Source organism: Schistocerca cancellata, chromosome 1, assembly GCF_023864275.1.
Source record: "Schistocerca cancellata isolate TAMUIC-IGC-003103 chromosome 1, iqSchCanc2.1, whole genome shotgun sequence".
NCBI classification, from domain to species: domain Eukaryota; kingdom Metazoa; phylum Arthropoda; class Insecta; order Orthoptera; family Acrididae; genus Schistocerca; species Schistocerca cancellata.
In genome coordinates this window covers 504,788,066-504,801,471 of record NC_064626.1, presented here as the reverse complement: position 1 = coordinate 504,801,471, position 13,406 = coordinate 504,788,066, and the positions used below count along the sequence as shown (strand labels likewise).

The window sequence follows — 13,406 nt, the reverse complement described above, 5'->3', positions numbered from 1 at the left end:
ACTCTATTTTTCGGAGAAGCTGGCCAAGTGACTTAGCAAAAATCTACCGCAAGCCACCGCAATTGCATCCAATGGAAAACTTAACTCCAGGAAGGAAGAAGCAACGCGACAATTTTATTTTGGCAGCAACACCGAAATTTTGTTACTTCCGTTGTGTCGTATACAGCAGGACTCCACGAAACCGGACAGCAAGAGGATAGGATCTGTCTCTCAACTAGATTCCACTTCTTGGCTAACACTTGGATACTATGGCAATGTCAAACACATACGCCTGTGGCCTTCTACTAATTTGCCAGTATAAAACGTGGCGATGAAAAATGAGCAGCGGTTTGCTGGGCAGGAGAGGAGAGGGCAGGGGAGGGAGAGCTGGCCGCTAGATTTACGACCTCCCCTGGACAGCGGAGTCTAACGAACTCGTGCCGCATTGCGGGCTCACCTTTCCGTTTACGTGACGAAAGCTACCAAAATAGCATCTGGCAGCGCTAAAAGCGTGATTATCGCTACTGAATCCGAGGCAGTTACGCGAATGAATGCGAATTCCAAGCAAATGCAACTATTTCACTAAAGACAGATTATAAGCGCGCGATACGAAAAACATTTGATGCCCTAAGGTCGTTATATTGCACATAGTACCACCAATCCTGAACTGGTGCTTCCCCACACCTAGGAAATTTCAATCACATCTTCAACCTGTTTTCTGTGGCAATCAAAAATTATATCTCTCACTCTGCAACGGAGCCTGTGCTGAAATGAAACTTATCACTAACAATGACGTCTCGTGAAAGCGTCTCTAATGAATGGAACGTTAAAACACAATCTTCCGTCACTTTTTTCCAAATTGGGATGAGCGAGGTTCGAATCCTCATGTAACTATCAGCTTTGACGTTTTCAGTAGTATCCCTCGATTATTCCAAGCGAATGGCGACATGCCTTAATGGTGTGCTTTCGGATGTTCATCCCAGTTGTTGATTCAACATCTCGGTCGAACATCCCAAAGCACACCATTAATCAGTCACATCGAGAAAACCTGAGCGATCCTGCAATGGCTTCTCCAACAGTGTTGATGCTTCTCGTCCAACGAATGCAACGCCAACATGACACACTCATATTCTGCTGCTTTCTTCCTTCAACATAAAACTTATACATGCTGAATTATCACTTTTCCTGACCAGTTCAAACGCAGCTAAACTCTCGTATTGTTTGATACTTTCCCGACATAATAACTGCTCCACCGGTTCACAGGCGCTACGTCGGATAATGCTGTGGAAGCTGCTCAATAATTCAACGAAACAGCTGCTCGTCATCTTCAGGTACTTAATGTTGTGTTGCTGCATTGGCTTGCCAATACACAACGTATACGCTCTCTAGCTAGAAAAGCGCAGCCAACACGCTAACTCCTGCATATGATCTGCTGATAAATGAAGTCTTTGCAACTATTTTACCCGGAAATGTTGCTACGAAGAGGCCTGAATATGAGTAATTTATCTCGGTCGCAAGAAAGAATTCGAAGTACTGTGTGATATTCTAATTGTTTATGCGGACCTACTGTCTATGAAACCAGAATCCACTAATCGTATCATTTTTAGTACCGCTTCGCTGCAAATCGTACAGGAAACTGAAGCTACATCTACACGTCATTCAGATTGAGTCATAACTAGCAAAACCAACAGTGTACACAGCTTATTCCAGCCGAAGAAATGGCATTCCGAGTAGTAACTGCGATTGACAAGTAGTGCTCCAGGACATCTTATGTGTACACTTTAATCTGCTTAAGTAATGTGTGGTGTCACCGCCAGACACCACACTTGCTAGGTGGTAGCCTTTAAATCGGCCGCGGTCCGCTAGTATACGACGGACCCGCGTGTCGCCACTGTCAGCGATTGCAGACCGAGCGCCGCCACACGGCAGGTCTAGAGACACTTCCTAGCACTCGCCCCAGTTGTACAGCCGACTTTGATAGCGATGGGTCACTGACAAATTACGCTCTCATTTGCCGAGACGATAGTTAGCATAGCCTTCAGCTACGTCATTTGCTACGATCTAGCAAGGCGCCTTTATCAATTGCTGTTTATCTTGTCAAGCATGTACCGTCAGACCGATGTTCACCAATTATGGATTAAAGTTAAGTATTCCAAAATCTACGTACCTTTTTTACTAGACTCAACTCCTATTACTGTTCCAGACCGTACGCCAGCCTGCGTGAGCTTAACGCGTGCCTTTCGGCTACCCGTCATAGTGGATTGGCTGTCTTGCCAGTCCACAACATAATGAACTGTAGCTTCACTCACGGTTGGTAAGCATTCAAGATACTTGTTGCATTTTTTACAGGTAAATATACGAATGAGCGATAGCGTGGAGGTGACAGCGAGCACCATTGGTCTTCTTGTGAATGAACCTAAGGCCGAGTATCTAGTGATGAGCAGGACTCATGCCTATTCAAGAGGCCCTCTCCAACGACAGGTAGTCGGAACCAGTCCTCCTAAAGGGTTCATAATATTACATATCTGCCGGTAAACTTTACACGGAATACATTATGCGAGTCAGAAATCAAAGATAGAAAGCAACCCGCAAACCGATCGTATTCAGTTTCTTACGTCGTGCTGCCTCTCAAGTAATTTCAAAACCCAGCATTGCAAAAAACTAATCCAACCCGAGAGGTTTTATGGCTCCGAGACTTTCAGAGGCCGAAAAAACAAGACTTAAATAATGTTTTCGTTTTTGTGCGGGGAGTCATAAGGAAGACCTATGGTCCGGTACACGATGAGATCACTGGGAGATGGAGGATCCAGCACAATTGCGAGCTGAGTGAGATCTACAACAGACCAAATATTATTGGCTTCATGAGAATCAAACGGCTTGTATGGGCAGGTCGTGAGGCTCGGATAGATAAACATCGATGATCTTTGGAATCCGTGGATTTTACTCCCCGCGGAAGAAGAGCACTAGGCAGACGAAGGAACAGGTGAAGAGAAGGAATCCATGAAGACTTGCTCCAGACTGGCATAGAAGATGACTCGCAGCAGAAAGCAGGAAATAGAATCTAGTGGAAGAAAAACCTTTTAGCTGCGTGCGGTACTCTTGGTCTGATCGCGTAAAATAAATACACTGACAGAAAAAATCTCAACAGAAGGACAATTAATGTAGAACAAAGAAATTTCAGGAACACATTTGCACGGGTCGCATATTTCGAAGATAAACGTTGCAAGTTTACAGGTTAATTTAAACATGACAAAAGCCATTACAAATGTGAGGTGCTGGTGCATTAGAAACTAGTGTAATCGCAGAATACTGAATTCAAATATACTAACGTGCATGCATCATGTCGTACAGGTGCCGGATGTCGGTATGTAGGATGGAGTTCCACGGTTTTTCTACTTGGTCGGTCAATACCGGGGCAGATAATGCCGGTTGTGTATGACGCTGGAGTTGTATCATAATGTCCGATAAGTGCTCGATTGGAGACAGATATGCTGATCGTGCACGCCAAGTCAACATGTCGACACCCTGTAGAGCATGTTGGGTTACAACAGTGGTATGTGGGCGAGCGTTATGCTATTGGAAAACGCCACTGGAATACTGATCATTAATGACAGTACAACAGGTCGAATCACCAGCCTGACGTACAAATTTGCAGTCAGAGTGCTTTGAATAACCAGTGCGAGACTATTCTTGCTGTCATACGATATCGATCCTCAGACCATAATACCAGATGTATGTCCAGTGTGTCTAGGTCCCAGACAGGTTGGTTGGAGGCGTTCACCTGGCTTCCTCCAAACCCACACGCGGCCATCACTATCACCGGGGCAGAAATGGCTTTCATCAGAATACACAACAGACCTCCACTCCGCCCTCCAATGAGCCCTCGTTTGACACCACTGAAGTCGCAAACTGTAGTTGTATGTGGACAATGAAATGCACGCTACAGGGCGTCCGGCTATGAGCATTTCTGGAAGTAACCTATTTTTAACAGTTCCATGTGTCACTGTGATGCCAACTGCTGCTCGAACTGATGTTGCAGACGAAATACGATGCGCCAGTCATACGCCGAATACGATAGTCTTCCCTCTTGTAGTGCCAGATGGCTGTTTGGAGACCTGTCTTTTTGAGACCGTACCTTCCCGTGACCACCGCTGCCAGCGATCATGTTCAGTGGCTACAAGTGTTTTTGCAATATTGCGGAAGGAACATTCAGCTTCTCGCAGCTCTATTACATGACCTCTTCCGAACTCAGAAAGCTGTTGGTTATGGTGTCTTTGTAATCCTAATGGCACCCTTGACTAACATTAACTATCTACCTAGAATTTCAACGGCAACTAATGGTCAAGATCATCACATCGCGTATTTATAGCAATCTGATTTACATCCTCATAGTGGCGCTACCTGCGCCATTCTTAGGCGATGGGGCGAAATTTGAACAGACGTCATCTTTCTGATGTAGAAACACACCTACCAACTTCCGTTTATCGGGTACAACTGCTATTTTGTGTTGTTTTTTCCGTCAGTGTACAATAGAACATAATAAAAACCACGTATGTTTGACAACAACAATAATAATAACGACCATGTTCTGGTTGCTGTGCGCGGAAGTATTAGTCACACTGCGTCAGTCACTGTTTTAGACTACCAGACGAGACGGGGAAGGACTATCAGGAACTTCGCGCATGATAGAGAAACTGACTCATGGTCGGAGTATACAACTGGCATGAGAGTGATCTTGCGCATCGTACTAAGCAAAGCTGTCCTCCACCCGAAAGTCCACTTGAACACTACAGTGCCTTACTGGGCGTGGTCCTGCTGTATGTGGTATGCCCCTGCCCTCCTACGACGTGTGAACTGCCACACCCTGACAGTATCGTAAGAGGAAAAGATCACTGAAGTAAAAATCCGATCTCTTCGTTTCCCACATCAAATTTACGAAACTCGTTTTGACGCAGATAATCGGCAAATTAAAGGAACAAAACAAAAAAAAACAGTAAATAATGAAAACACAAAACCAGATTAGTGGCGCTCCCACATTTTACGAACGTACTGAGCGAAGCGGGAACGTAAGTCGGTAACATCCTGAATTCGTGTGTAACAAGTAATAGCTGGGACAAGAACGGCCGGCCTCCAGGGATACCGTGACAGGTGAGAGTTAAGCAGAGGATTGGGGTTAAAGGTGGGCGAGAGAGTCGGGCTGTCCCTCAGTCGACGGGAGCCAATGTCACGCCCTGCACCGCATACTACGCCGACCGGTGGACTCACGCCAAGCAACGGACTTTCGGTTACATTCCTTCACGTGGTCAAGCCAGAGTTCGGACGATAGCACCTGAGCCTGATTCTCTGTGGACACTGTACTTTTCTTTTCGAGATCTGACATTGTGTCGACAGTGGCGTTATTAGCAAGTTTTCTCCAGGCGATCTTTCCAAGTATATAGGGCTAAATACTCCACTGCCGTACAGATCGTATTTGCAGAACTGTAAAAGTTACCATTCCTCAGAATTACAGATTACCACTGGTATTTCGAGATGCATCGCTAGAGCCTTAACGAATTTCTGATACTTTCGACTGCTCTAACATGTAAGTATCGTAAGATCGAAATTAAAGATAACAGGGAGACATGTTAACACACCGGGCTTTAAAAACTCGTTGACGCCGAGTCACTGAAGATGAAATACAAGTTTGGCCTGGTCATGGGTAGGCAAGGAAACTGGGTCGCGGTATTTTCCAACGAATTATTCCGGCATTCGCATGTTGTACGCCGGATTCATCAATATAGGCCAAGACTAATACCGGTCATTAAGACGAAATTCTTTTACTCTAACGGTACATAACGTAAGATGAAACAACGCGTTGGTTTGTTTGAACAAAAAAGTGCTTATTTGAACACAAAAGTGCTTAACTTTTGGAAGTAATATGCACTTCCCTTTGAACTGATGTAGAGCATCTACAGGTTAAAGTTCACTCCGAACCACGGTGCACCTTCCGACCTGGGACCGAAAGCCATAATCTGGCACTTTACCACCTAGCAACACCTAAGAGTATATTCTTGGAATTTCTAATCTCGGGCCAGGGCTCGAACCGTAACAACTCTCTTTCGCATGCTGGGCATAAGGACATACGGTAACACTTCAGAAAGTTACTAACAGTTTCAGTTTGTCACTGCGCCTCTCTGCATCTCCAAAACGCTGCTTCGGGGACGGGGGGAAATACATCAAGCCGAAGCTTTGAATCCCCGTTCGTTAGGTGACCTCGGATGTTCGATGGGTAGAACACTGTGTGTAAATGGCTAGTGAATTCGGTTTCCAATCCCGGTTTAGCACACAAATTGTTAACACATTAATGTTTCGAACTGGTACGGCACTAAACAGTGGCTTGTAGAAAATGTGCGCAGATTTAAAAACGCTGTGCCATCGTTAATGAAACGTGTCCATATTACCCTGGGGTAATTTACTGAAAACCACAAAAAGCATATCTTAATCAATATGTTGCGGTTTACTAGTTCGGGGGACAAAGATGTCATTAGTGACTATACTAGCGTCTTTTGGATACGACATGAAGCCGTATTGTAAAAACAAAAATCTGACTTTCACAGATGTAATTAGCGGTAGAGCTAATGTAGCGTGGGCGCGTAGGGTATTCATCTGGCTCTCAGACAGGACTACTGCATACGGATGGGTCTCAAAATCTTAGTTCCTTCTCTAGAAGCAGCCAACCGCTATGCATTCAGTTCTACCTTTGCGCCACTGTCTTCGGTATACGCAATACGCATATTCGTGTACGTTCTGTTTGCTTAGACGCTGAGTGACCCTCCTGAGAGAGAGAGAGAAAAAAAAAAAAAGCAAACTGTTACTATGGATTGGGGCCTGTGAATATAGGGTCTCAACTGTCACGATGCTACAATACAGATGGGAGATTTCACTATCCACACGCGTAATTTATCGTCCACTCTATGACGCTCACACAAGAGAGGATGTGTGGGTGAACTGATTTCGCTTGTTATCTAGTTATAAAGTGACGCAATTCAATCATAGCGCACGATGCCCAGCGTCCAACCAAGAAAGCGCTATCCTGTCACTTGTCCTTTAATAATATAAATAATCATACGAAAGTATGAGATATTTCGGTTATTTTTCACCTCTTTCCGCCTCTAATGCATCTCACAGGTGTTATCATTCCAAAAAGACAACGGCTGAAATATATCTTGTTCAAGACCCTGCTACACTACTTGAGAAGTTTTGTCAGGAATTGACAGTAATAAGATAAAAGCAAATGAAACTTATTGTTGTGAGTTTAATATTGTTCTTAGAGAGGACATATAACATGTACTACATTTACTGCCATATTTTGCTACTAAACTAAACGAAACTGGACACCATATAACTGTTTGATTCTGTTCAGTATATTACTGTCTTTGTCGACAATTCAGTTCCCATCTGACAGTCTGTTACGCCGACTTGCAATGTAAACAAACAGCATCGCGTTTTCATTCTTAAAAATGAGGATGTTCTCCAATTTAGCTACCGTTATTAATTACGATCTCTCTGTGCATACATACAGAATGGTATACGTTTTTATGTGTAACACTATTACTAGATGAATGAAGAATTATATATGCACACTTGACAGATGTCTAGCATGGCGGGTTAGAAGAAATACATAAAAAAAAATTACACAGCCTCCGAAACAGAAACACCTTGGAACTGATACATTTACGCGCGATGTATTCTCCTATAACGTTGTCAACACAATCTCTGCAAATCTTACAATGAATTTATCTAAGCTGCGTTAGAAAACTCAACATACACAATTTCGCGTATGACAGAACAAGATCATGGTAACCTGACGCTTCTGTTCACGTATCTCATTTGTTATTTACGGTATATTTTGCCTCGAATCGAGTTCAACATCCAAAAGCTGGTGATGTCATTCCGTATGGATCAACCCAACTTCATCAGATAAGCTGTTGGGTATATCTAAACTGTTCGACGTGCGTTTTAGAGGGACACCGCCTGAAGTAAGTGACCATGTAGTTTTCTACAGCACGCGGAAGGCAAAGTATTGCAATTATAGACGATCCACAACTATCAACAATCCACTATCTGACGGGAGCAAACTGTCATTACCAATTGAAAAGTTACGCTCTGCCCTCTACTGCCCCTCCGCCCCACCCAGCCGTGGAGTTTTTCGTAGAATACAGAGTGTCCTAGGTGGAACGGTCAGTATTCAGGGATATGACTCGAACGAACATTCGAAACATTGACTTACTTTAACAACTATGAGCACTACATCTTCGATACAGTGAAACACATCTGTTGCACTGCAAGCTCTTTGGTTTCCATACTTTTGGAGGAGGTAGCATGGACCAAAATACACCTAGTAAACAAAGCTCTAAAGTGCACACCTTCGGAACCATGAACAGGACTTGTTCCTCATCGCTATGTGAAATGCCTCTACTTCTGATCAACTGCTCACAGCTCTCAACGTATCCATTTTAGAACCGATGTTTACTAGACATTTTTGTTTCGAATGATCGTTCCTGTCATACCCCTACATACTGACCATTTCTCAATGAACACCCTGTATGTACGACACACAGGATATATAAATAATAAACAGAAAAAATAATAAAACTTTTCTATTACATGTATTCTCAACAAACATTTCAGTGATCGTTATCACAGGTAAAAAGTGCGTTAAATGTGGTGGGAATGCAGGAATCAGGCTACGCTACATATCAGTCTGTTAACCACATGCTTAATTTCGCACTCACATTCTTTGGCACTATCATTCTCTAGCCTTACCATTAACTATGCACTTCGCCGATTAAATACATATGGTAACAATAAGTCTTTAGGAAGTTAATATAAGTTTTCCCTAGTGCCATTAATCAACTCATTCTAAGTGCAAACAATAACAGCTATTTCGTTTTGGGAGTATCCTCCTATGTGTGAGTCACGAAAGTGTAGGTGATGCAGCTCAGTAGAGGGTAGTGGTCTCCTGTCTAATTTAATTTTACATGGCTGTGCGAAGAATTTGCTCACATTTGCTCCTATTCCGTCTGATAAATGTTACGAGTTCACGAAAAAGGGCCATGCTTTATCGAAATCTTTTGGAAGCAAACATAAATTCAAAGGATTAGTCTTTTACAAATCAAAACGAACACAGAACACACTTATGTTCTTGTCATCCAGCTACCAATTTAATCACCGTACAGTTAAACTTTAATTCCCGGTATGCGCCCTCCGTACGGTCTACCCAGTGCAAGATACACCGTCACAATACTGCACAACTGTTGAATGAAACACTACAGACACGTTTTGGCAACAGAATGCCTATACAATTCAACGTAACGGGATTCGGCTAAGCGACGGCTCTCCACCTACGTCAAGGCATTGTCTCGCACAACACAGCATCCAGAGGGCGTGTGTTGATTGCTAATCCATGCCGATCAGAGAAAGAGCGGTTCCTGTCGATTCTGTTGTCTGCTTTTTTACTACCAAGCGTACATCAGCTGGTCCTTCACCTTTCAAGTTCATCTTCGCTGTTGCATTTCAACTTGAACCAAAGCAAGTTTCATCATGAATCTGTAACTCAGGAGAAACAAGAATGTCGATTCTGCTTTTGCTATTCCATACTCACAACCATTACAAACCGGTTCACCCACTCAATCTAAGATTCATAGAGCAAAAGCGGTTATGGAAACGACGTGAAAAGTCAATATATGCCGCTAAGCATCAGAGGCCACGGGCAATGCTCTTCGCTCAAACAACGGTTAGTCAACAGCACAGTGACGCTAATACATACGCACTTGTAATGTTCGTAGGTATCAAAGTAGCAGAGCTATACATGTGCAAGGTGTTACTCCGGTACTAGAATGGCATAATACGGCCAATAATCCATATACCTACACATACAATTATGCAGCTGGATAGTGTAACAGCACTACAAATTCAAATTTCAGTATTCAAGACTCGATTTCTGTTTTCATAACAGCGACATAAATAACCAGAGCTAAATGTGGCGTATTAACTAATTGTCACATCTAATAAGGTTTTTATGCTATCTTCACCTTCTTTGGTATGTTTCTGAGCGACCATTGCTACAAATATCCTTTACAATGTTAGCAATACGGATTTGCCACTCCAAGCGATGAAGATCATGGGAGTAACTTCCTAATCTTTAAAGAAAACAAAAAATATAAAAACTGCCATATTCGTCTTATCGAAAGAACAGTACTTACTGTATATGGGTAAAGAAGGGAGATAAAATAACCGGCGGGTTGGTGTTCTGAATGGGAGTACCCAGCAAAACCATGGCATACCGGTGTGGAAATTGTTATAATGTCTCGGTACAATATCGCGATCAAAGAAAATGATATAGGCTAACTAGTCGAAATAGTAATTAATGAGGAGCTTTCCGTTCCATTCCAGCCGTTTCACCACAATGAGAATTGTTATCACTTCTTGTGTATCTATTCATTACAAGCTTCAGAGGAAGATGCAGATTCTGCAACTTTGCATTAAGGCATAAGATAAAATGTCCTGGATATAAGCACATTCGCATAAACAAACGAATACTTGTTCAGTTGTTAACTCCTACATATTTGTGCAAAGTAATTTCAACAATGAATTCTATACATAATGCACAAAGGGGCAGGAGCCCACTGTTTTTCGACACCTACACGTTATGTTACACAGACACTTCACTGATACAGATGTAACACAAGATTCACCTTCGTTTGTGTATACTAAGCTTCCTGAGGGGCATTTTGAATCTTGGACAGACTTGATACTTCTATTCAAGGTCAGCAAGACATTATGTGCCAGCAGTGATAGACATGGACTCTTTTCATTTCGTTCCAGTAATCTTTATTTCTGCGTGTCACAGGAGTATGAATCCTAAAATGTTTGTCAATAACGACTGGTTTGTGTGACATTTTAACCTGAAAAAAAAAAAAACATTTAGTGCAAAATGTTTTAACTGAGATGCAATGCAAACCACGGTTAACAGCAATATCAACTGTCTTCAGAAGAGGTAAAAAAAGCTTTTATGCAAACGTCCTACTTCATGCCACTAATATATGCATACATATGAAATTAAGCCTAGATTAGACGATATGATAGAAGTATCCTGATTTACTTCCAGCTTTACAACATGTATTTGATATTTATTTTTCTATCTTTACCATGAACGCTACAGCCTAAAATAATATGGTGTGTGCAAGTAACAATATCATACATAATTTAACGTTCCTAACTAGGATGACTGACCGAATAAAATGCTGACTGAAAGGGCCCTTCGTTTGTCATGTTGATGCATTTCTTCAAATTTTAACCACTACAGATGTAGTGTTTTTCCAGAACCTATCACCTATTATTTATGTATATTGCTCAAAGAGCTTCTATTTATTTGCTAGTCTCCTACCAACAATTCTTTTTGCGTTATACGTTTTACTAAGAATAACACGTAACAATTTGTTGTAGACCAACAGATAAGCAAAATTAGGAAAGATAATCTTCGGTGTTTAATTAGTATACAAGCAACACACACTTACCTTGAAGACTTCCGAAAAGAATCCAGATCCTATTTTCTCACAAGTGAAGTCGTCCAGTCTGTTCAGAGCAGATACAGCATGCCTTAAAGCTTGACATGATGATCCAGTCATCCGATTATTTTTTGTCGTTCCACTGTTCCCTTCCACATCTTCCTTAGCCACCCCTGCCGGATGCAAGGGCGGAATTAGATCTGTATCACATATCTGAAAATGTCTTTCACTCGCCGGTTGAAGTTCACAGTAACCGCTATCACTTCCTCGGCTATTTGGCTGTCCTAACATTATTAAAGCTCATACACAAGTCACTGGTTTACAATGTTGATTACGTTTTCTCACTTTACGTTATAAGGCAGTACGAACTTAGCGCTCCAAAACTATGTATACATTTCAGAAAGCACGCTGCACGTAAATATTTCTCTGTGTACATAACAAATAACGGTAGAATTTCTGCTGTTAATGTCATGTCTGCTCACCAGTGTTTACACTCACCGGTAACATCACATGTTCACGACTGAAAACAGTAACTGCCAGACAGTGGCCTTAAGTAACCAAATCACGACAATACAGTAAAATAAAATTATTCATTGACTTTGCGGCAGTTGTGCTTCTGGTCAGTAAAAATTTCGAACGAGTTGTCACTTCTCCATTCACTAGGAGCGAACTATTTATCACCATTGTACACCAAAACAAACACGTATCAGATCATCTTCGGCTTTTAAAGATGCTCTACTGTGACCAAAGTACGTGGGTGCGTGTGCGTGCGCTCCGTCTGCTTCTCTCACCACTAATGAACTAAAAAACCTTGGAAGAACTTTCACCAGATACAGCACACAACCGCCATTTTAGAACTGCAGCGCGCTCTGCGGCACTCGGGGAGAACTAACGTGTGACGTCACACCAATTACCTGCCACATAGCATGCTGACTGAGCGGCGGCACGCTTTCGAAACAAGAACTCATTGCATCGCTCATTTCTGCGTAAGTAAGAAGCCGACGTCTGTGTCATGAGATTTAATATTATTTTGCAGACAATGTTTGTTATCTGTGATCTGTCAATGTAAAATATAACTTCACCAGTTTATTTTTTAGCGCAAGAACTAGAAGTAAAACGTTTTTGTTAGCACCAAGTCGTTTAAAATGAGTTTCCTTAGTCGAACTTAACCTAGAGTGACATCGTGAGTTCCGCAGGCTGAAAGAATACAGAGCCCTTGAATTAAAACAATATCTTGCGACACAAAATTATCTGCCCTAATATTTTCTTATTACAGACCGACGTCGGTAGTTTATCGGCGCTGTCAAAGCATCAACATTGCTAAACAGTTAACCTTATGAAATATCCATGCATAGTTATCAAAAACAATGATTTTAATGTAACTGCTTCTGAATTGAAATGCCCTTTAATTCTACACGCTAGGATAAAACTAACTCAATGTCACGGTGGACGTGAAACGTTGTGAGTTTTCTTGAGAGTGCTGAACTCATCACATAATCGGTCCACATTGACTCAGAGCTATTGCTGCTACCATGGAAGTATAAGGAAGTGTGTAAATTTCAAAGAATGCAAAAATCAACTGCTGTAAGACTAAGTTACGTCTCTTTTTTACAAAACACTAATTCTTTTCCACCTACAAAAATATATGGGCTCTTTCCAGTAATTCTTTCTGCACACAGCCATTTTATAGTAATAAAAACTAAAGGATGGACAATATTACGTTGACAGTTGTACAAAGTAGCGGTATTGCATTCACCTGGCAGATTATTAGCCAAGTATGTGAAAAACAGAGCGTCCTGCACCCGTTTTCAGGCATTTACTACATTGAAAGTAAACATAGGAATTTCCGATATTAAATGTTGTGGAAAAATATGGACT

General features: G+C 42.0%; 1 protein-coding gene across 1 annotated transcript in view; it reads right to left on the bottom strand.

Annotated features, from left to right (window-relative positions):
* LOC126178199 (uncharacterized) overlaps positions 1-12,364 on the bottom strand; it is a 281,149-nt gene extending 268,785 nt beyond the window's left edge. Inside the window, exon 1 of the mRNA XM_049924513.1 lies at positions 11,538-12,364. Coding sequence (XP_049780470.1) covers positions 11,538-11,819 — 282 coding nt within the window. The 5' untranslated portion in view covers positions 11,820-12,364. The remainder of the gene's footprint in view (positions 1-11,537) is intronic.
* Between the last annotated feature and the right edge of the window lie 1,042 nt (positions 12,365-13,406).